We start from the raw sequence: 24,744 nt of genomic DNA, 5'->3' as shown, positions 1-24,744 counted from the left end.
ATGACATGTCTTATTGTAAATGTTGGTGAATAGTTCATGCTTGTAACTAATCTCTCTTTCTGAGCCGTTCAGAGTCTTTTCTATTTCCGTCATGTTTTCTCCTGATGATTTTGACTGCGTGTCTGTTCCTGAAGTACATAAAAAAAACTTCATGCTTCACTCATGCTCATCAAATAAAAATAGATGCAATAAACATGAACACTTGGCTTCTTTATATTAAACTACTTCGAAAAGCAGTCAGACAATTAATATGTGCAAATGAATCCATCTGAAAAAGCTGTGGTCAGTTTGGCGCTTCACCTTCACGCTTCACGCCCCTCTGAACATTATTTTGCCACTACAAAAAAAAGATGCGCAAAATGCCCCGCCCCCTACTTAATATTCAGTTTCGGTTGGGAGTACATCAATGTACTGAAATCTAAGCAACTTAGATTTATGCAGACTTATGTGTAAGTTTAGTTACACCTGCCACGCATACTCCTAAAAAATTAGCATGTTAGTTTAGATTAGATGGGCTAAAAGCTGACTTTTGTAAATGGAGGTACAGCTTTCCACAATCTCTGACTGCTCTTCTGGACTATTGCGTATCTTTCCCTGATTCATCTAGCTACTCTCATTTGTACAATACACAATCAGTAGATGGAAAGTACAGATGAAGACACAGTATGCGAGTGTGAATGGTCATGTTTCATGCATTTCAGGCTTCAAAATGTGGACAGAAATGAAAATACACCAGTCAGAACAAAGAGTGTTTTCAGTCTACATAGTGTAAATAAGATTTTATTTTAATTCACTAAATCAAAACTAAGCCGAGGAATCAAAGATGCACTATGTTGGATTTACTAGTGGTTGAACTAGGTACTGCAGTCCACATTAAAAAAAAAATAATAATAATTATATATATATATATATATATATATATATATATATATATATATATATATATATATATATATATATATATATATATACGAAATTCACCCAGCCCCTCCTCAAAACACACAGGTTGCCAGATGTGTGTCAAACCGAGTTAGCGTGCCTGAATAGAGCCTTACACTGTGAGCTGCTCAGTAAGTGTTTATGTTTCTAATATTTGTATTATTTACGAAGTTAAACCACTGTGTGGACTTTTATGAATCTGAAAGCATCTAATTCCGGAGACTGCTAGTGTTTAGACTGCATAGAGACATGACTGAAATGAAATACGTTGTTTTCCGACAAGGCAACCCGGGATGCTGAAATATAATTGGGTAAACTGGCAGTGGGCGGAGTTACAGAGATCAAACCAAAGACGCACATGTTCAAAGGAGAATACCTGACTTTAATAATGTTTTTCAGACGAACACTTATGTTCAGTTTGCATTAAAGATCAGAACATATTTATGTTAAGGTACTTTGTGCTATAGAAGAGTCAAAAACACATACAGCACTGTTAACAGTTGTCTTGAACCAAAACAAACCTCTACATCAGGGGTGTCCAAACTCTGTCCTGGAGGGCCGGTACCCTGCAAGGTTTAGTTCCAACCCTATTTAGACACACCTGAAGCAGCTGATCAAGCTATATTAGAAACTTGCAGGCAGGTGTGTTGAAGGAAGTAGGAACTAAACTATGCAGGACACCAGCCCACCAGGACTACATTCACCAAAAAAAAACTCACCAAACAAAGCATAGAAGTGTCCTAGACACAATCCTACAACAACAATCCTAGAAGTGTTGATCCAAAGTCCATCATCACATTAGTTCATGTGGAATTTCAGACACCGAGTGATGTTTTTCAGAAATATATCATTTCCCCGATTACTGAAATTAATTCCATCACAGTGAAAAAGGTCAGGATCACGATAATTTATCTGGGGATGTTGCACAATGCTGCCACCGACAGACGAAACACTCTTAGCCATCATACTGTTAATGAAGCGGCGGGCCCTGTCTATTTTTTTAGGATGGAGCGACCCCCACTTGTGTCTCTGAGTGATGGTGGAGAAGACCATCTTCATCTGAGGGAAACTTCTGTGGAGCTCCCGCAAATCTTGTGTTATCGCTGCACACAGCTTCACACTCTTAAAGATCCCGAGATCATTCCCACCACAGTGGATGAGCAGCACATCCGGCACCGCTCTCGTTCTCAGACACTGCCGGAAGCAGGGCAGGAGGTTTTTCCACACCAAACCATCGAAGCCAAACCACTGGACACGGGCATTCAGACCCAGGTTGACCCCGACGGTCTCCCTCGCACGCTTCTCCCCATAGCGAACGCAGCTGTCCCCGATAATGTAGATTTCAGCATCTGATGATGGAGAAATAAAAGGGAAACAACATCAGCTTTCCTGAAGTTCTTCCTTTTGATAAACAGCAGGTCACATGGGGTTTCAAATAGTCCTTATCTAAAAAAAAAAAGTGTTCTGTCCAAAACAGTTCAACATTTACATTATTTAGCAGACAAACGAGGAGGCATTCAGTGATTCAGCATGAAGAGGCAATACACACAAGAAGTGCTACTTATACAAAGTACTGATCATGCTCAGAGAAATAAAAGCTAAGGTAAGGACAGGGAGTTTCTTTATGAAGTATTTAAGTGCTCGCAGAAGAGTTTTCAGGTGCCATTTGAATATGGAGATCATTCCACCAGTGAAGAACAGTGAATGTTAAGGTCTTGGAAAGTGACCTAGATCCTCTATGTGATGGTACCACAAGACAAGACAAGCCTCCTGTAGGGGATGTAGACCTTCAGAAGCAGGTGGAGGTAAGAGGAAGCAGTGACTGTCCTATAATCAAGCATCAATGATTTGAACTTGATCCGAGCTTCGACCGGTAACCAATGCAGAGAGATCGAGAGAGGTGTTTCTCTAGGGTGAGTCTCTAGGGCTCATTGAAGACCAGATGACCTGCAGCGTTCTGGATCATCTGTAGAGGTTTAAGGGTGCAGGATGGAAGTCCAGCTAGAAGCACATTGCAGTAGTCCAGCCTTGAAATGACAAGAGCTTGGACCAGAAGTTGTGCAGCATGAGCTGTTAGGAAGGGTCTAATTTTTCTGATGTTGAAAAGTGGAAGCCTGCATGATCGAGATGTGTTCGACAGCTGATCATCCAGGATCCCTGCAAGATTCCTTACTGAATTAGATGGGATAAAAGTAGATTATCCCAGCTGGATGAAGAAGTTATGTTGAATATCTGGAGTAGCAGGGAAGGCAAAAGTTCGGTTTTTACCCAGATTAAGATGTGGGTGATTGTCTTTCATCCATACAGTGCAAGATTCTTGCCTTGAAATGTACACGAAAACCACAATATCTAGTGCTTTGGCTATGAAATGTAGTAGAGACTAGTCTGTAGTTTTCAACCCTTGAGGTGTTTAGAGATCTTATTTTGAGCAGTGTGGTCACTTGGTCCTGCCTAATAGTGGTTGGGGATGTTCCAATGTAGAGTGATGTGTGTTAGGGCTGACACTACGGCTGGGGAAATGTCCTGCAGGATGTGTGAGGAGATCTCTTTAAGAATGGAGGGAGGAGGATAAGAGTGTACTTTCTGTTGTTTGATGGAAGATCTAGAAAGGAAGGGTGAGAAACAGACTGCTAATCTTAGAGGTTTAGTGTGCGAAAAAAGGTCAAATTATCAGCTGATATGGAGGCGGTGGAGGACAGAGCAGGATATTGAATGTCTGAAGTGCTTTTGATTTTGTTATGCAAGTATAAAGTTTTGGCTGAATGAAGCTGGGTGGTAAATGAAGCAAGTTGGGATTGATATCTGCTTAGGTCAGCAGGCTCTTTAGATTTATGCCATGTTCTTTCTGCTGTCCTTAACATTGTCCAGTGTTTTCACTAAACACGAGAGGTAGGGGTAAAGGAAGTAGTGTTCATTGGCCTGGTGGGGAGAGGACAGATCTCATCTATGCAGGAGCTTAACATGGAACAGAAGGTATTTGTGTGAGGCAAGAGAGGATGAAAGACAGCGCAGATTACATTTACAAGAGACTGGTTGGGAGGGGTGGCTGGGAAAAAATAGAAAGATTTCAAGCCTTATTTTAATATGTTGCAAGGAATTCAAGAATGAAATGTCTCCTTAGAGGGTTAGTTCCCCTTAATTACCCTCATGTTTCAACCCCCTGAGACCTCTGTTCATCTTCAAACACAAATTAAGATGCTTTAGGGTAAATCTCAGGCTTTTCCATCCATTTAATTATTTAGCAGAGGCTTTAATCCAAAGAGACTAACAAATTATGATAAAAGCACTTAAAATCAAAAAACAGCAATATCTAGACACTATGACAATTGTAAGTTTGTTTTTTATGGTAAATTTGAGAGAGTGTGTCCTACAGATGGTTTGTGAAGCCCACTCACCTGCGTGAAGCACACTAACAACTATACAATATTTTCAAGAAGTAAGGCATGCTTATAAGAACATGTGTGGTGCATATGTAGAGGAGAGTCTGAGCTACAGGCGGCTTGTCAATCCCACTCACTTGTGTAATGCACACTAAGAATTCCACAATGTTAACACAGGAACATGGAGTGTTGATACGAAAGTGTCGTGTGAATACGGAAAAGAGAGAGTGTGTCCCCTACAGGTGGTTTGTGAAGCCCAAGAATTGCTCATTTTTTTCAAGAAGGGTGTACATAAGAAAGTGTGTGGTGCATATGGAGAGGAAAAGAGTGTCACCTGTATGTGGTTTATGAAGCACACTTACCTGCACGGTACCACAAGCTGACATTCGGTAGCCAAGCGCAGGGTCCTGCCAGGCACATAAGCCTGAAGTAGTGGGCTCAAGTAAATGGGTGCAGAGGCAGCAGTTGTTTAGTAGGTGAGTAGCAGGGCCTTGAATTTGAGTCGAGAGGTGATTGGCAGCTAGTGTAGACTGATGAATAAAGTTGTGACATGCTCTTAAAAGACTTCAAGTTGAAAAAACTCTTCAAGTTCATTAAAGACAACTCTTGATGCTGCATTCTGAATGAGCTCCAAAGGGTTGATGGTGTTGGTTGGAAGGAAAAGACCATTGGAATAGTCCAGCCTGAACAGGACAAGAGCTTGGACTAGTAGTTAAGCAGCATGGTCAGATAGGAAGAGTCTGATCTTACTGATGCTAAACAGAATGGATCTACATGAACAGGCAATGTGGTCTGTAAATTTCAGCTGGTCATCAAGAACCACTCCTAGGCTCCTGACTGTTTTTGAAGTGAAGAATGGTGAAGGTGTGGCTCATCATTGATCATCCAAAACTCAGCAACATTCTAGACTGGTTTAAGGTCCTTAAACATCCTCAGAACAGACCACATCCCTTCAGTGGTTCAATAGGAATATTATAAGGCAATGGCTGAACCTTTGAGGGCAGAGAAAACAAACATAATGACTTACTCCTGATCCCTGTGGGTCTTGTCACATCTGCTGGCTCGATCTTTACATCTATAATGAGAGTAAAACCATTTATTATTGTCACTCATTTCATTCAGGAAACACCATTTAATAACAGAATATCTTGCTCAAGCTGCTTTAGAGTACTTTATTACTTTTAAATAATAATAATAATAAATGACCTAGGTCAGGGTTGGACAACTTGAGTCCTGGACGGCCAATGTCCGGCAGAGTTGAACACACCTGCCTGTAGCTTTCTGGTGATCTAGAACGCACTGATTAGCTTGTTCAGGTGTGTTTGATTAGTGTTGGAGCAGAACTCTGCAGAACAGTGGCCCTCCCGGACTGAATCTAGAAATTCCTTCATCACTGATCGCCAAAGCTGTTTCAGTGACCGAAGAGGTCTCCGGTGCACAGAACTGCACAACAGGTGGTTGGCGCTGACGAGCAGTACTACACGTGGTGTGATTGACACCCCTCATATGGTAGTCCAGGGCCATAACACCCATTGCCGCTAGCTTAAAAGATTTCCGGCACCAACAGCAGCAGGTGTTGTGGACATTTCCTGGCACAGGCTTGACCCAAACGTACATCGAATTCCTAGGCCACAGCGGATTAAACCGACACTTTCCCATTTTAGCCGACAAACTAGGCTAGTGACTATCTTGTTCTAGAAACCACTCATAGGTTCCTGACTGTTGTTGAGGTAAGAATGGTCAAGCTGTGGTTCTTCATTCAGGATATTATCATGCTATGGGTGAACCTTTGAGGACAGAGAAAACAAACATAATGACTTACTCCTGATCCCTGTGGGTCTCGTCACATCTGCTGGCTTGATCTTTACATCTAAAATGAGAATAAAACCATTTATTATTGTCAATCGTTTCATTCAGGAAACACCATGTAAGAACAGAATATCCTGCTCAAGCTGCTTTAGAGTGCATTATTACATGTTAATAATAAATGATCTAGGTCAGGTTTGGGCAACTTCAGTCCTGGATGGCCAGTGTCCTGCAGAGTTTTGCTCCAACATTAATCAAAAACACCTGTCTGTAGCTTTCTGGTGACCTTGAATGCACTGATTAGCTTGTTCAGGTGTGTTTGATTAAAGACACTGATTAGCTTGTTCAGGTGTGTTTGATTAAAGACACTGATTAGCTTGTTCAGGTGTGTTTGATTAGTGTAGGAGCAGAATTCTGCAGGACAGTGGCCCTCCCGGACTGAATCTAGAAATTTCTTCATTACTGATCGCCAAAGCTGTTTCAGTAACCGAAGAGGTCTCCGGTGCACAGAACTGCACAACAGGTGGTTGGCGCTGATGAGCAGTACTACACGTGGTGTGTTTGGCACCCCTCATATGGGAGTCCAGGGCCGTAACACCCATCTTCGCTAGCTTAAAAGATTGCCGGCACCAACAGCAGCAGGTGTCGCGGTCATTTCCTGGCACAGGCTTGACCCAAACGTAATTCGGATTCCTAGGCCACAGCGGACCGACACTTTCCCATTTTAGCTGACAAACTAGGCTAGCCACTATCTTGTTCTGTACCTCACTTGCCTAGTAACCATAGTAATGGGTGCGCATGCATTTGCGCTTTCTGCTGTGACGTGGAGCGCGAGGTGCACTCAATGTTTAATTAGCCTACTTTAGCAACAGTTAATTTTGTTACAGTATGAACTTTAATCCTAGGAAAGGCAAAACTAAATGAATAAAATAAGACCTTTGAAACAAAATCTAAGACTTTGTGTACCAAATTCAAGGCTATTAATTGAGATCAAATTTAAGACTTGTTCAATGCTCAAAGATCCTGCGGGTACTCTGATCAAGAACCACTCCTAGGATCCTGACTGTTGTTGAGGTGAAGAATGGTGAAGGTGTGGCTCTTCATTCAGAATATTATCAAGCTATGAGGGAAACTTTCAGCAGACAAAACAAACATAATGACTTACTCCTGATCTCTGTGGGTCTCGTCACATCTGCTGGCTCAATCTTTACATCTATAATGAGAATAAAACCATTTATTATTGTCAATCGTTTCATTCAGGAAACATCATGTAAGAACAGAATATCCTGCTCAAGCTGCTTTAGAGTACATGATTACATTTAAATAATAATAATAATAATAATAAATGACCGAGGTCAGGGTTGGACATTTTGAGTCCTGAATGGCCAGTGTCCGGCAGATAAGACCTTTGTAACAAAATCTAAATTCTAAACTGTGTACCAAAATTCAAGGCAATTAAGGTCTTAATTTGAGATGATCAAATTTAAGATGTTTTCAATGCTTTTAAGACCCCGCAGGAACTCTGATCAAGTATCCTGACTGTTGTTGAGGTGAATCCAAATTTATTCCAGACTGGTTTAAGGTCCGTAAACATCCTCAGAACAGACCACATCCCTTCAGTGGTTCATTCAGAATATTATCAAGCTATGAGTGAACCATTCAGCAGACAAAACAAACATGACTTACTCCTGATCTCTGTAGGTTTCGTCACATCTGCTGGCTCAATCTTTACAACTAAAATAAGAATAAAAGCATTTATTATTAGGATTTGATTTTATTGTCATTCGATTCATTCAGGAAACATCATGTAAGAACAGAATATCCTGCTCAAGCTGCTTTAGAGAACATTATTACATTTAAATAATAATAATAATAATAATAATAATATGATCTAGGTCAGGGTTCTACAAAATTCTACTAAAGTGGAATTGGGATTGCGCTAAACTTGTTGCAGTGACACGAGCTTAAATTGGAAGAACAATAAAACACAATAAACATTTTAAGTAATTTAGCTTAATGTAATATAGGTTTGATTTAGTTTTTTAGATTATCTTAGACCTCTTATACATATCTCTGTAACATTTTCAGTATGTTTACTGAATTCTTTAAACAACAAAGTATCAAAACAGCTAGAAATAAGCTAACATAAAACTCAATAATCTTTTTTTGCAGGAATAAAGGTTTGAAAACTGAATGACAGGAAAGGATGTGTATTCACACATGAAATGAAGTTGACCAGACAAAACATGGAATACACTGTGTTCTAGGGTTGTAACGGTACGAATTTTTCACGGTATGATAATCGTCTTAAACAATACCACGGTTTGACGGTTTCGCGGTATACGGTATGTTACAAATGTTACAAAATAATAGAACAGTGAAGCAAATTTGACTTTTTCCATATAATATATTTTCAGTTACTATAAACAACACCACTTACAATGAACAAATAAAAATAAGAAAATAATAAATAATGTGTCAAAGTCCAAATAAAGTCCAAATAAACATGGTGCAAATCCTCAGTAAAAAAATAGATATAAATATTTACTATACTATAAATAGTTACATAACGAAACTAGATTCAATATGGAACATCCTTAGGTTTTATGTGCCAGCATGGATATGGTTGTCTGTGGATATGGATTTGGATATGGTTGTCTGCAATGCAGACAAACAGCTGCACCTTCATTTGCGTCTTTTGAAAACAGCAAGAGCAGCAGTTCGTCTTTGCTGTGTCACTGTTTTGTCATGTTTCTGTGCTGCTGTGCATGCAAAAGTACTTAGTATGAGAATTATTTCATGCAAAACTTTTTTTTTGCGTTTTATGGTCCACAAACAAAAGTGAAACCTATGCTTATTGGTTGTGATATAGCGAGTTTGAACCAATCTGGGCATGGAGGAGGGACAATGCATCAATGTATCATGTCTGGTTTGTCCGGAGACACAGTGACGAGCGTTTCTTTGTCAAATCAGCGTTGTCAAATTTTGATGACGTAACCGCACTGATTCCGGAGCCTCTGAAGCCGCGAATGTTATGTGATACAGCACTGGAAAGCTGAGATTCTCTTCTTTATGCCAATCGTTGAATTGTATGAATCGGATCAGCGGATCAAAAGTTATTAAACATTTAAGAGCAATACTTATTTTTAGCCGCGGGTGGCTGTCTCGGTCTTTAAGGGTTAAAACCGTTGATGTGCAATTGTTCATGGTATGATAATCGTGCACGTTCAAATCGTGGTAGACTGTCATACCGGTATATTGTTACAACCCTACTATGTTCATATTTAATCTGCAATGAAACACAAGTCAACGCATTTTTCTATACGCTCACAACTTTCCCTGATGTGGGGTTGTAAATCTCTGAAATCTACAATAATCCTCTGACTGCCAATAATCTCCATGTTGTGTACTTACTAGTGATCTGAGTGAATGGCGTCTTGACTCTTGCTCTGAATTGCTCATCTGAAACAAGAATTCAACAAATCATCATTGTCACTCAGTTTATTCATGAAGCACCGTGTAATATCTTGCTCTAGCTGCTTTCTATCTTTGCCCATAGAGTAAGAAAAAAGTGATTATATCAGACTGAATAAACTGAACCACCCTGGAACTGATGATACAACAATAAAATGCAACAAACATGTTGAAGTCATTCATTCATTCATTTTCCGTCTTTTTATTCATCAGGGGTTGCCACAGTGGAATGAACCACCAACTATTCCAGCATAAGTTTTACATAGTGGATGCCTTTCCAGCTGCAAACCACCACTGGGATATTAAGTAATTTAGTTTAATGTTATTCAGGTTTGATTGTCTGTTTAGATTGTCTTCAATCTCTTTATAACATTTTTAATAAGTTTTCTGATTTCTTTAATGGAAAACAGCAATATCAGCTCTATAAGGCTAACATAAAACTCAAGATTCAACATTGTGGACAGTTATTAGACATTAAACCATCAACTCAATCTGGCAACACTGGTCAGCAGCGCAGATTTTGTTCATTCACTCATTCATTTTCCTTCAGCTTATTTCCTTATTCATCGGGGTCGCCACAGCAGAATGAACTGCCAACTATTCCTGCATATGTTTTACACAATGGATGCCATTCCAGCTGCATCTCAGTTACGGGAAACACCCATACACTCTCACATTCACAAACTACGGCCAGTTTAGTTGACCAATTTCCCTATAGCACATGTTTTTGGACTGTGGGAGAAACCCACGCCAACACGGGGAGAACATGCAAACTCCACACAGAAACACACCGGTGTTTGAACCAGTGGCCTTGCTGTGAGGCCACAGTGCTAACCACTGCGCCGCCTTGTTACCAACAATTTTGTTTTTAGTTTGAAATAATGTTTCGTCTACGAAATGCTTCCAGGTTTAAAAGTTTTTAGATATTTGAGCTGGAAACAAGATCTCTACGTAAGAAAGGGTTTTTTGCAGTGTGGGAAGCTTTCAGGATCTTGCAGCCCACAGCAGTCAGATTCACTGCCTCTCATATAGAGGTAAAGTTGGTTTTATATTCACACATTCAGACATTCTCCTTAATAATATAATATAATTTCAGAAAAGTATTGTTTCCAAAATTTAAAAAGTATTAAACATTTAAATGATCAAAGTACAGCACTGTTTACAGTCGATTAGATGGTGCTGATGCTGTTTTGATGTCTTTGGCATGCTAATTCTGACTGAATCTTCAAATTTGCACTATAGAGACAGTTAAATGAGCGAATGTGCGATTATAAATCCAACTTTTTTACCTCAATGGCTCTCGTTCATCTCCAGAACACAAATGAAGGAGTTTTTCATTAAATCTGGGAGATTTCTGTCCTCCACTTAAAGTATGGTGGATGGCTTTTCAGTGTTTTGGACTCTGTTAAACCTATTATACCACGCTGAACTGAACTGACACAAATTACATTTACTAGAACTACTTTGTCAAGCTGCTTTGACACAATCTACATGGTAAAATGAATGTATAGAAATAAAGATGAAATGAATATATTCACCAAAACTCTGAACAAAATACACTGAAATACAAGCTGACTGAGTCACAGGTGAGTTGAGCTTTAATGAACACCAACCTGTCTGTTCCTCGAGTTTCTCCTGCTTGACTTTGAATGTTTTCTCAATCTTTATATCTTCTTTTTCTTCTTTAATGAGCGACATCTTCCAGATAAGGTCGAGTTGAGCTTCAGCAGGAGTTTCTCTGTCTGTTTAAGAGGAGAATGATCAACATAAAGAAGAAGAAATCAACACTAAACTTCTGTCTGTGTCTCAATCTCTTCTTCTTTGGTTTAGTTAATATAGTGCAGAGAAAATAGCACCTTAAAACGTAATAATTAACAACAGAAAGTCATACGAACACCTGTTATTTAGGCGTTAGATTATCGTGTATTATAACGTTACTGTTTACCTGCGGGACACTTCGGCGGGAGATTCCATTCACTGAATCGTTAACCGAATCATTTGATTCACTTGACTCGGTGGTTTCTAACAGTTCAGCGTCTTCATTTCTATTTTCGGTGACTGAATTGGTGTTTTAGATTAGACGATTAATGATAACTTACAGGAGAGAAATGCGCGGATTTTCTGACAGGACCGTGTTGACGCGCTGTATATTCACACTAAATCTCAATCGATAACATTATATAACGTGTTGGAGTTACATCCAATAACAAACAAACGCTTTACATCGTTTAAAAAAGTTTAACGTGACTGTAAGCGAGCAAATGTGCTTAGTTAAATCATAACAAACACAGAAGCAAGTAAATGACGTCTTATGCCAAAATAAAAGACGCTGCGTTCTGATAGACAGACAGATAATTTTAAGTTTATTAATAAAATGCTAATAAAAAAAATATCATAAATGAATAATTGTAAATATACTATTTATTATTGTTTTATTACTGTTTTATCCTTGAATGTTGATTGTTAAATGTACTGTTTATTCTGATCTAACGTTTTTTTGTATGAATATATGTTGAAAAATTATGTGACATATTGAATAATATGATATATTATTTATATTTAATTAAATAAATATGATATCTATTTTTTACTTCTATTATTTACTGTGTTTAATGTGCTTTTTAAAATTATATACGTATGTTACTTTTTATGTAAACTTTAAAATGCTTTGGCAATAAATTTGTAACATTTGTCATGCCAATAAAGCAATTATTGAATTGCCAGACAGACAGACAGACAGACAGACAGACAGACAGACAGACAGACAGACAGACAGATAGATAGATAGATAGATAGATAGATAGATAGATAGATAGATAGATAGATAGATAGATAGATGGATAGTTCTTTTTTAGTACTTTTACTATTATTTACTGTGTGTGTGTTTTTTAATTAATACGTTATTTTTAATGTAAACTTCATTAATGCTTTGGCAATACATTTGTAACATTTGCCATGCCAATAAAGCATTTATTGAATTGAATTTACAAGCAGACTGTCAGGGGAGTTGTCGATAATTGGAAGGTCATTATTTTAGATGATCTTATTTTATACACATTTTCTGGTATTTATAGTTTTTGGACCATACGCGCGAGCGGGACTTTTATTGTAGCACTGTGTAATGACGTCAACAGTCTGCGACGCGCTCCTGCATCTCATGTGATTCTGCTGAAGAGAGGTTGGTGTTCCTCACTATTTACAGCATGCAAACCTTAAATCTGCTTCATATTTGTACAAGCTTTATACGATATGAATTACTAAACACTGTAATGCTTAATATTATACATTATGCATATGCAACATTAATGAAAGTCAAATATTTTAGTTTTTACTAAAATATTAAATTATAATGTTACTTTATATCGTAATATTGCAACGTTGGGCCTTTGGGGTAGCAGAAATGCAATGAATTTAATGACTTTCTTATCTAATAAGTACATTTTGCTTATGTTTTGCTGTATATCATGTCTATAATAACAGCCATCTATATGTCCATACATTTATTATCATACCCCTGCTGAAAAATCCAGCTTAAACCAGCCTTAGCTGGTTGGCTGGTTTTAGCTTGTCATCCGGCCTGGTTTTAGAGGGTTTTTTGGACATGTTTGTGTTGATTCTTCTCCTCTTAAACAGACAGAGAAACTCCTGCTGAAGCGACTGAGCTCCACTATTATAAAGATGGCCTTTATTAAAGAGGAGAGTGAAGACCTGAAGATTGAAGACACATTCACAGTCAAACATGAAGATGCTGAGCAGATAACAGGTTGGTAAGCTCAACTCAATGGGGTGTTTTAAAATCACATGGATCAGCTGGTCTGTCTATGAGCTGACATATGAGCGATCCGCTGTTGAATCGCGGCTTTAAAACGCTCCAGTGTCCCAGTATCTGTTGTTACACGCAGTAAACAGCGGTGAGTTTGGTGAACTGATGACCTTCACAGTCATTTCTGTTAAGCACGTGGACACAATCAGCAGAGTTTATAAACGCGCTCAATGTTAGCAGGAAATGGACATTTTTAAAATGTCAGAATCAATTGGTATTGAATTCCAGTATACTGAAAACCCTAATCTCAAGTCCTTTCTTGGCCAGACATGTTTCAAGTTTTGCATGATTCTGCAGGACTGTGTTCAGTTCACCAAAACATATCAACCCCTACCTCAGGTTTAGCATGTTTGAGAGAGAGAAAGGTCCTGCCATTATTCAGAGCTGGAATGCTTATCTACTACACACTGCGTTGATTGAAATAAATAGACGTGTTTACTAGGCTTGGGCGGTATCCAAATGTTGATACCTTTAAACCTCCTCCCTGTATTACCGTGCATAATAAATAAAATTATGACGTAAGGCTTAGACAGCGTCGCCAAATTGTTGACTTGTGGCTAAACCATTCAGAAACTGAATACCGTATATGTGACATTAGGCTCGCGGTCACCTGTTTGTTGCACAATTTGCGAATTGTCTTGTTCGTATTAGAGATCTGCGCGGGACTGCATTTTAGAGGGGGAGGATGTGTTCGTGAACAGAAGAGCTAAACCAAAAACCACCCAGCGAGATGATACAGAGTCCAGACAGCACCATGCTCTCCATCATTCACACACATAAACAGCATCCATACATGCTCGCTCGAGAGCGATATTGTTAGACCGCCTGCTCCCGTTCAAATTACACCAGAGTTACCGAACGCTCCCGCGCTTTGTTCGGAAATATATTCCCGCAACGCAAGAAATCTGGTTGGTTCCTGAGGTACAGCAGTGGGAATGCAGACCTCTAGTTTGAATTTACCACGTCTCCCTTCTCGTTCGGTCGAAATCCGAAATACAGAGGTTGTGTTCTTTTTCGAGAGCAGGTCACTTGATGCGCGACTCGCCATCTTACCTCACCTCTCTCTCCTCCACACTGTCCTGTGATGACAATCACGCATTGTTTTTTATGATGGTAACTGTAACGACGGTTTTGAAACTGATACCGTTGCTATTTTAGATCCCGCAGTATACCATATTACCGTATTACCGCCCCAAGCCTGGTGTTTACTACAACAAACAGCCCTCAAAATAAAACAGAAAATACAGAGTGAGGCTGCGTTCACACCAGACGCAGATGAAGCGTCAAGCGAGAGTGATTTACATGCTAAGTCAATGCAAAGATGCAGATAGTCATCCTGCGAAGTGATTCGCTTGAATCGCTCGAGTTGGAAATCCTGAACTTCAGAGAACATTTGCACCGCGTTAACCAATCAGGAGCTTGCTCTTGTAGGGGCGTGATTATGACGTAGCGTCTGTTGTTGGTGTCCTGAGGAGAAATCCTCTTGCCGACACCGGACAACAAGTTAATCAAACTAAGTCTGAAGCACCACTGAAAGCCTCCATCATCCAGGACCAGTTAATGAACTCAGAGCTGGTGCACCCCTCAAAGGATCTAGAGGACATGGTGCCGAACAAATATACGCTGTTTATCAGCCTTCCTCAAGCACATAAACACCGCTACTCATAACATCCATGTTAGCAATTTAGCAACAAAGCTAGGGTCCGCCATGGCCATGATGCGAATCTGCGTCTAAAATGTGAGCGCGTATATTTACGCACGAATATCGTGATTCAGCATGTGCCACGTCTGATGTGAACACAGCATGAGGAATGAGGAAATGTGTGTTTTTGGACCATGTTAAGTTGAGGATAACCTCTTGTTTCACCTTAGACTTGATGGAACTGAAAGAGGAGACTGAAGTACTGGATGAAGAAGAGGAAGATCAATATGAGAAGCGTCTTGATTTCAAAACTGAAGTTCTTAGATGCTCGGATACTGAGAAGACTTCCTCAAGAAAAGGAGCTCAAATATCTGAAAGTGGAAATCCTTTGAGCTGCCAGAAGTGTGGGAAGAGTTTCAGACGACCTTCCCTGCTTAAGGTCCACATGAGGATCCACACTGGAGAGAGGCCGTACTCCTGCCAAGAGTGTGGAAAGAGTTTCAGTCATAACGCAAATCTTGGTAGACATTTAAGAATTCACAATAGAGAGAAGCCCTTCACCTGCCAACAGTGCGGGAAGAGTTTCAACAGGAAGGGAAACCTTAGTAGCCACATGACGGTTCACTCTGGAGAGAAGCTGTTCACCTGCCAACCGTGTGGGATAAGCTTCACTCACAAGCTAAGCTTTAAAACACACATCACAGTTCACAATAGCGAGAAGCCGTTCACCTGCGAACAGTGTGGAAAGAGTTTTGATCAACAGGAAAGTCTTAAGGCACATATGAGAGTTCACACGGCAGAGAAACCCTTCACATGCTCTCACTGCGGGAAGAGTTTCAGTCAAAGACGATACTTGGCAGACCACATGAGGATCCACACTGGAGAGGAACCGTACACCTGCTCTTATTGTGGAAGGGGTTTCAGTTACAGACATCACATCAGCGATCACATGAGGATCCACACCGGAGAAAAGCCGTTCACCTGCGGCCACTGTGGAAAGAGCTTCAGTCGGAAAGGAGTCCTCAACAGGCACATGATGCTCCACACCGGAGAGAAACCTTACACATGCGGCCACTGTGGGAAGAGCTTCAAGTACAGACCGGCTCTTAAACAACACATGAAGGTCCACATATGAGGGAAGTGTTGCCGACAATGTTCAATCAATTTCAGAGACATGATCGGTGAGAAGCAATATCACAGAAGTGCCCTTGCTATGGAGTGGATAACTTGAGGAATTTGCACATGAACTGAATGCAAATGAGGACTTTTAGAGTGTATATATGTATGCAAATGTGTTTTGCACACATTGCCTCTAATAACACAATAAATGCAGTGATTAAACCGCAGTTGTGAAATCAGCCATATCACTGGGTAGCCCAAATCTTGTCGTCCTCCGAAGCCAAGCAGAGTTGAGAGCCTGGTCAGTACCTGGATGGGAGACCACATGGGAAAACCAGGTTGCTGTTGGAAGGGGTGTTAGTGGGGCCAGCAGGGGTGGATATCCTGCAATCTGTGTGGGTCCTGATGCCCCAGTGTAGTAATGGAGACACTGTGCTGAAGGGGTTCCAAACTCCGGGGCCGGTGTCCTGCAGATCCCCGGTGTCTGTTTCTAGAAAGTCTAGTAAGAGCTTGATTAGCTAGCCCAGGTGTGTCTGATTGGGGTTGGAGCTAAACTTTGCAGGACACCGGCCCTCCAGGACCGAGTTTGGACATGCCTGCTGTACTGCAAGAAGATCTTTGAATGAGGAATGAGACAATAAACCAAGGTACATGCAGCGAGAATGTATTCGCTGCTGAAAAATCCAGCTTAAACCAGCCTAGGCTGGTTGGCTGGTTTTAGCTGGTTGACCAGGCTGGTTTTAGAGGGGTTTTGGCCATTTCCAGGCTGGTTTCCAGCCATGTCCAGCCTGGTTTAAGCTGGATATAGCTGGTTTTGGCTGGACTCCCAGCTTGGCTAGGCTGGTCAAGCTGGTTTTAGCTGGTCATCTCCCAGCCTGACCAGCTAAGACCAGGCTGGAAACCAGCCTGGAAGTGGCCAAAACCCCTCTAAAACCAGCCTGGTCGACCAGCTAAAACCAGCCAACCAGCCTAGGCTGGTTTAAGCTGGATTTTTCAGCAGGGTTGATCAGCAGTGCTCTAGTTCAGTCCCGGAGGGCCGGTGTCCTGCAGAGTTCAGTTCTAACTTACCCCAACACACCTGCCTGGAAGATTCTAGTGTACCTAGTAAGAGCTTGATTGGCTGTTTTAGGTGTGTATAATTAGGCTTGGAACTAAACTATGAAGGACACCGGCCCTCCAGGTCCAAGTTCAGGCACTTCAGTTATAGATGATATGTTAATGAGGTATATGTGGAAGGACTTTTCAGTTACAAAATCGGCGAATTTAAGGTTAGCTTTCTTTAAGAATCAGTGATCTTCACTGCCTGATTCGTATACGATATAGAGTGGGTCTCAGATTGTACAAGAAGCGCTGCATCACATTACATTTAATTCCGCATCGTGTCTTTAAATTATGAACATTTATTTTACCCCAGAATTTTCAGTGTAAATGGCTTTTCGTCTCGTTTTAGCTTGAGCAACTAAATGAACTCTGAAGTCTGTTTAACTGATTGTATTTTAGTTACATTACAGCATCAATGCTGTAAAAGGAACCTTATAAAATGGAAGAAAAGTAATATTAACCATTCACGTGATGTTTAACAGAATGGAAAGAAACACTAGCTCTGCATATACCCTATTAAAGTCCACTCTAATTTGCATAGACATAGAAAACAAGCTAGAATGACATGTTTGCAAAGTACACTGTAAATTGAATATACAGAGATTAGATGTGATAATGTGTTCAGCATCAGGTTAAATAATTTTAAAACACATTGCTATAAAACATAATAGTTTTAATTTCTAATAACTGATTTTGTCTTTGTCATGATGACAGTACATAATAGTTTACTAGTTTTAATATTTTACTATTTTTTAAGATACTAGTAACACCTTAAAGTGCAATTTAAAGGCTTACCTAGGTTAATTATGCTAATTAGGCAATTCAAGGGCAAGTCATTGTGTAACAGTGGTTTGTTCTGTTGACAATCAAAAATATATTGCTTAATAGGCTAATATTAATACTAATAATTTAAACCTTAACAAGACTTGATCCATAAAGAATATGCCACAGGATATATATATATATATATATATATATATATATATATATATATATATATATATATATATATATGCATGTATGTATATGTATATATGTAACAGCAAGGAACATACTCTGAAGAAGCAATTCTTCTCATAGTCTGCATTTTACACTTATTTGACTGTGGCAATAACCGTAGATTATCTTATTATAACTGAATGTATACAAATGAAATATTTTGAAACAAATAGAACGCCCTTTTATTTGTCACGTTTAAGTACAATATAGTTGGCTAACATTTCCTAGCAATTTAAGCAAAAAGCATGCAAAGTAGACCTGAGCAGAAACGTAAGCGAGTGGGACTTTTATTTTGTTCCTGCACAGTGACGTCATCAGGCGGCGGCGCGCTCCTGCGTCTGTTGTGGTTCGGCTGAAGGAAGGTTTGTGTGTTTACACATATCAAGTGTTTAAATCAGCCTCTTAATGCAGACTTCAATGGTTTTACACGCGATGCAGAATGCTGTTATTAATGAAGTTAATAACCGGGAGGTCAGTTGAAAACGGTACGAATTTGTTTTTACTTTCACATTTAATAATCCAGGGTTTAATCCTCTTCGCTGAAATGATAAACTTGAAATAAAATGTGACGGAAAGGTGATGTTTTACCAAAAAACTGCAGCAAATATCAGATTGGTTGGTGGATCACTCATTAGGCTGGATGTGATGACCGACACGACCCAGGATTGTTTGGTTCTTGTTGTCATAGCAACGGCTCGGTGGCTCTGGAGGTCAGGCTCATGTCATATAAACAACATTAGATTAAGTCGGTTCATATTCATATTTTCTGGCAAGAATACTGCTGTAAATACGGGTATAACAATGACATATCTTTATAAAAAAAAAAAAACATTACATCAAATTTTTAATTATTTAAAATGTCATGCGATAAAGATACCAGTATAAGGCGCATGAGAGTTCAAAGAGAACATTTTGTACTGTTTTGTGACTAAGGTTATCACGTTAGATACTAATATTAACTTTTAAGATAGCAATATTGACCTTTCAGATGCAAACGTGCACTTTTTACAGGTGGCTCTGCAGCTTTAGTGCAAGAGAGTGTGATAATATGGCCAATATTTCCTGAGAGAGAGTTTATTCATGAAGGAATAATGATGTAGTTATATAAGTCATGTACAAGTGTGTCCGTGAGGTCTTAAAATGTATTAAAAGTTGATAAATCAGAAATTTAAGGCCCTTAATAAGTATTAAAATGTCTTAAATGCTATTTTGCAAGGTACAAAATTTCCTATCATTTTTTAACTTTAATTCAAGTTTGTCGGAATATTCACCTTATTCTCCGCAGACGAGCGGGCGCTGCCATTTGAATCTTTTTGGCTTGAGACTCCCGGTCTCATTCACTTCCATTCACCTTTAGACATTAAAAACGGCTTGTTTTGCTGTTTGATGTTGCAAACTAATATTTTCTAATTATATTATTCTACTTGGTCTGTATAGTCATGCAAACATTTGTTTGTAGAGCAAGTAGTTTGACCGTTTTTGCCGTTTATTATTCCTTGTCATTTCTCCCATAGGCGACAGATACGGAAGTTCTAAGACAATCGCGAAAACAGGCGCACTTCCGCATTTTAGAATAAGGTCAATACCCCAAATCTACCCCAAATGACAGCACCAAGACTTCAAGGCATGGAATGAACAAGTTGGGTTTTATATGTGTTTAACATATAATACTCCAACAATGTCCGTCATCAGCACCCCATTTTGAAAGTCATGTTCATTTAATTGAACATGTCAGTATTAGTATTTCTGCAGCTCTATAGGTGCCAGCCTGCTGAATTCGCTAGATTTATTAGATTTGTATTCAGTATATTGATAATTTTGGATTAGTTTCTTACATTAATATTCAGTAAATACACTGTATATCAAAATCTTGCCAGTGCTTCAGAAACCTAAAGTGGTTTAAGGTCTTAAAATGTATGGAAAGAGTCTAAAAAGGCCTTAAATGTATTTAATTTCACTTCCTGGTTCCTGTATATACTCTGTGTACACACAACATCGAGAGCTACTGTTTATTTGATGCAGCAGAGACAGTTTTCAAATATAAAAACTTCAACATGTTGGAGCTAGATTAATTTAAATAGCCAGCTATCACAAAGTTCATCACAAAGAAAACCCTGTCTAAAGGTAAGACTAAATAAATTGCTTAATACTAGTCTTGACGCATGGACTTAATGTGGATTTGCTTACATGGATGATCATTGAATGCTAATCAGATGTTGATGTTATGTTCGAGGATGCATAGATCTGTCCTTCACAGCAATCCTGAGCACTCACGGCGATCTCACACCAGTCTATCCTGATCATTGAACTTTGATCTCACTCATGAATTTGTTTGAAGAGCCAGAATACTCAGAGATCAGTTATCAAGATTAAACATCCAGGATCTGCCAGATTGTTTATGCGAGATATGAAGAACTGAGCCCTGATCTGTACAAGAGGGATAGAAACTCTGGCCAGGATGCAGACTAGGACTTTACGTTTAGTTTAATAGTTATTCAATCAGCTTCAAGGGATATATTTACCCAAAAATGATAATTCTGTCATTATATTCTCGCTGTTTACTTGTTTCAAACACTTTCTTTTTTCACACAAATGAGGATATCTCCACAGTATTTGACTGAAACTCAGATCTATGTGTAGTCTTGATTTCTTCTTCTTTGTGTTGATTCTTCTCCTCTTAAACTCACAGATAAACTCCTGCTGAAGCGACTGTAAAGATGGCGTTTATTAAACAGGAGAGCGAAGACATCAGGATTGCAGATGTGTTCACCCTGAAACAGGAAGATCCTGAGAGGACTGAAGAAACATTCAGAGTCAAACATGAAGATCCTGAGCAGCTAACAGGTTGGCTTTCATTCTCACAGCTCAAACTCAGATCATTCAGATCTGCAGATCCACTCTAATGAAGCGTGTTGTTGGAGATTGTCATACGAGCGCCTCATTACAGTGATTTTACTGCGCATGGAGACTCAAGTGGAATAAACATTTATGAGAAACTCATAGCTCCATGTGTTGTGCATGATTTTTGCATTGTTCAGCTTATATGTGTTTCAGGTATGATAGTTTCCCCTTTATGTGTGTGTTTTTTTCCGTCTTGTACATCTTTACCTTGTCATCCCAGATGTCTTCGTTTACCCTGTTCAAGTTCATTCTCGTCTCCTTTGCCTCCTGCGATCCTTGTCCTCCAAATTATCCACCATCAGATGCAGTTAAATAAACTATATTGGGTTGCACAACTTCTCGCCTATATATGCCAGACCCTATACCAGGGGTCACCAATCCTGGTCCTGGAGGGCCGGTGTCCCTGCAGGGTTTAGCTCCAACTTGCCTCAACACACCTGCCTGGATGTTTCAAGTACACCTAGTAAGAGCTTGATTAGCTTGTTCAGGTGGGTTTGAGTAGGGTTGGAGCTAAAATCTGCAGGACACCGGCCCTCCAGGAACAAGTTTGGTGACCCCTGCCCTATATCAAGCATCATCAATTCTCCTCCACTGTCACCACTGGATCCCTTCACCAAACCAGTCGTCTTTGTTCTGGTGACAAACACCTCCACATCCGCCCTTACAAGTTCCATGGTACCTCCTACATCCTTTCGCGTATTTAGTACAGGCTCTGATTCAAGCTCTCAGATCCTGCTGCTACATTCTGGAGGGGCATTATTGTGTTTGGCCCAGATCCGATTCCTGCAGACCCAGAGGGCTTTGTTGACGATGGGTCCGATCTGTTTTCCACAGCCTTGGTTAACCCAAGTCCCAATTTCGTTTCGTATCTATAGCCCCAGAGGGCTCTGTTAGGTCAAATTCTGATTCTGGTCCTCAGAGAGCATCTTACATCCACTTCTTGTAGCCCCAGAGAGTTTTGTTGACACCGAGGAGGGCCCTCAGTGTCGGCTCCGCCATTGTAGACTTTAGCCCCAGAGCGCCCACCAGTGTCCGCTCCAGCCCCAGAGTGCCCGCCAGTGTAAGCTCCAGCCCCAGAGCACCCGTCAGTATGAGCTCCAGCCCCAGAGCACCCGCCAGTGTCGGCTTTAACCCCAGAGTGCCCGCCAGTGTCAGCTCCAGCCCCAGAGCGCCCGTCAATGTAAGCTCCAGCCCCAGAGCGCCTGTCAGTGTAAGCTTCAGCCCCAGAGCGCCTCCTAGGGTTATCTCCAGCCACAGAATGCCCATCAGTATCAGCTCCAGCCCCAGAGCACGCACCAGTGTCGGCTCCGTCCCCAGAGCGCGCGCCAGTGTCGGCTCCGTACCCAGAGCACGTGGCAGTGTCGACTCCGTCCCCAGAGCACGCACCAGTGTCAGCTCCGGCCCCAGAGCATCTGCCAGTGTAGGCTCCAGCTCCAGAGGGCCTGCCATGGTAGACTCCAGCCCCAGAGCGGTTAGTGTAGGCTCTAGCCCCAGAGCGCCCCCCAGTGCAGGCTCCAGCGCGTGCCAGAGTCGGCTTTAACCCCAGAGTGCCTGCCAGTGTCTGCTCTAGCCCCAGAGTGCCCCTACAGGGAGTGCTACAGCTCCAGAGCGCTTCCAGTGTTGGTTTTGATCCCAGAGCGATTGCTAGTGTCAGCCCCAGAGCATCCGTCAGTGATGGCTCCAGCTTCAAAGCACCTACCTGTGTTGGTTTCATCCTCAGAGCACTTACCAATGTCGGTTTCAGCCCCAGACCCCCTCCAAGTGTCGGCTCCTGCTTCAAAGCACCCGTCAGTGATAGCTCTAGCCCCAGAACGCCCGACAGTGTTAGTCTCAGCCCCAGACCACCCACTTGTGATAGTTCCAGCTACTTTAATTGCTTACATTTTAATATTAGGAAGATTGAGTTGTACATCTGAGATTTCAGTTGCGGTAGTGAAGTCTAAATGTTTGCACGTTTGTCACATTGTTATTGAACTTGTTATGAAACTGAGGTTTACTTTTGTTCTTTTGTTCTTTTTTTCTTTAGAGCTGATTGAACCCAAACAGGAGACTGAAGTACCGAATAAATTAGAAGAGAATGACCAATATACGAGCCATCTTGATTTCAATACTGAAGAACAATCTTTAAGTAGCTCAGAAACTGAAAAGACTTCCTCACAGAAAAGAGCTCAGAAAAACAAAGGTGCGAATTCGTTTACCTGCCAAGAGTGCGGCAGGAGTTTCAGTCAATCTGGAACACTTAAAGTCCACATGAGGATTCACACCGGAGAGAAACCGTACTCCTGCCAGCAGTGTGGAAAGACTTTCAGACAATCGACAACACTAAATGTCCACATGAGGACTCACACCGGAGGGAAACCTTATTCCTGCCAGCAGTGTGGAAAGAGTTTCAGTCATAGATTAAGCTTTACGATGCACATGAGAGTCCACACGGGTGAGAAGCCTTACCCTTGCTCTCAGTGTGAAAAGAGTTTCAATAGGAATAGCGACCTTCAGCTCCACATGAGAGTTCACACTGGAGAAAAGCCCTTCACCTGCCAACAGTGTGGTAAGGGTTTCACCCGAAAAGGAACCCTTAAAGACCACATGACAACTCACACTCAAGAGAAGCTGTTCACCTGCAAGACATGTGGAATAACTTTCACCCAAAAAGAAATCTTCAAGATCCACATTGTAATTCACAACAGCGAGAAGCCGTTCACCTGTAACCAGTGTGGAAAGAGTTTTGATCAAGAAGAGAAGTTTAAACTTCACAAGAGGTTCCACTCTGCAGAGAAACATTTCCCGTGCTCTCACTGTGGGAAGACTTTCAGACAGAAGCAACACTTTGAAGACCACATGAGGACTCACACTGGAGAGGAGGTCTACGCCTGCCCTCACTGTGAGAGGAGTTTCAGTTTCAAATATCGCCTCGATGACCACATAAGAATTCACAACAGAGAGAAGCGGGAATTCCCCTGCGACCAATGTGGGAAGAGCTTCAGCCAGAAATCAGAACTTAACAGGCACATGAGGGTTCACACCGGAGAGAAGCCCTTTTCATGTGGTCATTGTGGAAAGAGCTTCAAACATAACTCGGGGCTTAAATACCACATGAATTCCCACAAATGCACGCATTAGATCGTAATGAAAATAGTGGTATTTCGTGGCTGTTTAAATGCATGTGTTTTTGACTACCTCTGGAAGTGCTCAAATGTGGACAAGTTACACATTTTAGCCCTTTTTACACCTGTATTCAGAGTAGTCGACTTGCGTTCCTAATTATTGCCCCTTACTGTGGACATATTGTCGTCATTATTTCAAGTGGTGTATAGGTTAATATGTAAATATATGGTGCAGACTTTCCTTTCAAAAACAAAATAAATGCAGTATTCAGCATTCCGGAGAAGTGCTGTTTAATTGTGCCGGTTCCAGTTTCCATACCATGTATGTCAGTGGTGCTCAGCCCTGTTCCTTGAGATCTACCTTCCTGCAAAGTTCAGCTCCAACCCTGATCAAACCCACCTGAACCAATTACTTACGACCTGAACAGCACTTGATAATTACATGCAGGTGTATTT

At 40.7% G+C, this 24,744-nt stretch overlaps 3 protein-coding genes across 20 annotated transcripts; 2 read left to right on the top strand and 1 right to left on the bottom strand.

Moving 5' to 3' along the window:
• Positions 1 to 1,300: 1,300 nt before the first annotated feature.
• LOC110437744 (uncharacterized) lies at positions 1,301 to 11,905 on the bottom strand. Of its 13 annotated transcripts, none has more exons than XR_012402882.1 (9): positions 11,545 to 11,905; positions 11,213 to 11,341; positions 9,540 to 9,587; positions 7,812 to 7,859; positions 7,291 to 7,338; positions 6,142 to 6,189; positions 5,347 to 5,394; positions 1,621 to 2,288; positions 1,301 to 1,489 (listed from the first exon to the last, which is right to left on the bottom strand). XR_012402882.1 is itself a non-coding variant. In XM_002667661.7 (8 exons), exons 2-8 carry the CDS (start codon positions 11,295 to 11,297, stop codon positions 1,738 to 1,740), a joined length of 876 nt encoding a protein of 291 aa, XP_002667707.1. In that variant the 5' UTR covers positions 11,298 to 11,341; positions 11,545 to 11,905; the 3' UTR covers positions 1,301 to 1,737. The 13 variants fall into 13 exon arrangements, 8 of the variants coding, with proteins under 8 accessions (XP_002667707.1, XP_017210921.1, XP_017210922.1 ...); XR_012402883.1 differs by having other exon boundaries at positions 1,301 to 1,505; positions 1,688 to 2,288; XR_012402884.1 differs by lacking the exon at positions 7,812 to 7,859.
• Positions 11,906 to 12,728: 823 nt separating this feature from the next.
• Positions 12,729 to 16,410, top strand: zgc:194215. 2 transcript variants are annotated; one of them, XM_068215760.2, is made up of 3 exons: positions 12,729 to 12,777; positions 13,233 to 13,362; positions 15,295 to 16,410. In XM_068215760.2, exons 2-3 carry the CDS (start codon positions 13,278 to 13,280, stop codon positions 16,197 to 16,199), a joined length of 990 nt encoding a protein of 329 aa, XP_068071861.1. In that variant the 5' UTR covers positions 12,729 to 12,777; positions 13,233 to 13,277; the 3' UTR covers positions 16,200 to 16,410. The 2 variants fall into 2 exon arrangements, with proteins under 2 accessions (XP_068071861.1, NP_001124102.2); NM_001130630.2 differs by lacking the exon at positions 12,729 to 12,777 and having other exon boundaries at positions 13,332 to 13,362; positions 15,295 to 16,286.
• On the top strand, positions 15,295 to 24,562 carry znf971 (zinc finger protein 971). 5 transcript variants are annotated; one of them, XM_073945993.1, is made up of 3 exons: positions 15,295 to 16,830; positions 20,973 to 21,127; positions 23,211 to 24,562. In XM_073945993.1, the coding sequence occupies exons 2-3, from the start codon at positions 21,001 to 21,003 to the stop codon at positions 24,302 to 24,304; spliced, it is 1,221 nt and encodes a 406-aa protein (XP_073802094.1). In that variant the 5' UTR covers positions 15,295 to 16,830; positions 20,973 to 21,000; the 3' UTR covers positions 24,305 to 24,562. The 5 variants fall into 5 exon arrangements, with proteins under 5 accessions (XP_073802094.1, NP_001315520.1, NP_001013364.2 ...); NM_001328591.1 differs by lacking the exon at positions 15,295 to 16,830 and adding an exon at positions 18,609 to 18,645 and having other exon boundaries at positions 23,211 to 24,560; NM_001013346.2 differs by lacking the exon at positions 15,295 to 16,830 and adding an exon at positions 18,609 to 18,768 and having other exon boundaries at positions 23,211 to 24,560.
• Positions 24,563 to 24,744: the final 182 nt, after the last annotated feature.

Source organism: Danio rerio, chromosome 4 (genome assembly GCF_049306965.1).
Source record: "Danio rerio strain Tuebingen ecotype United States chromosome 4, GRCz12tu, whole genome shotgun sequence".
NCBI classification, from domain to species: Eukaryota; Metazoa; Chordata; class Actinopteri; order Cypriniformes; family Danionidae; genus Danio; species Danio rerio.
The sequence above is the reverse complement of the archived record's forward strand: the minus strand, read 5'-3'. Positions and strand labels throughout refer to the sequence as shown.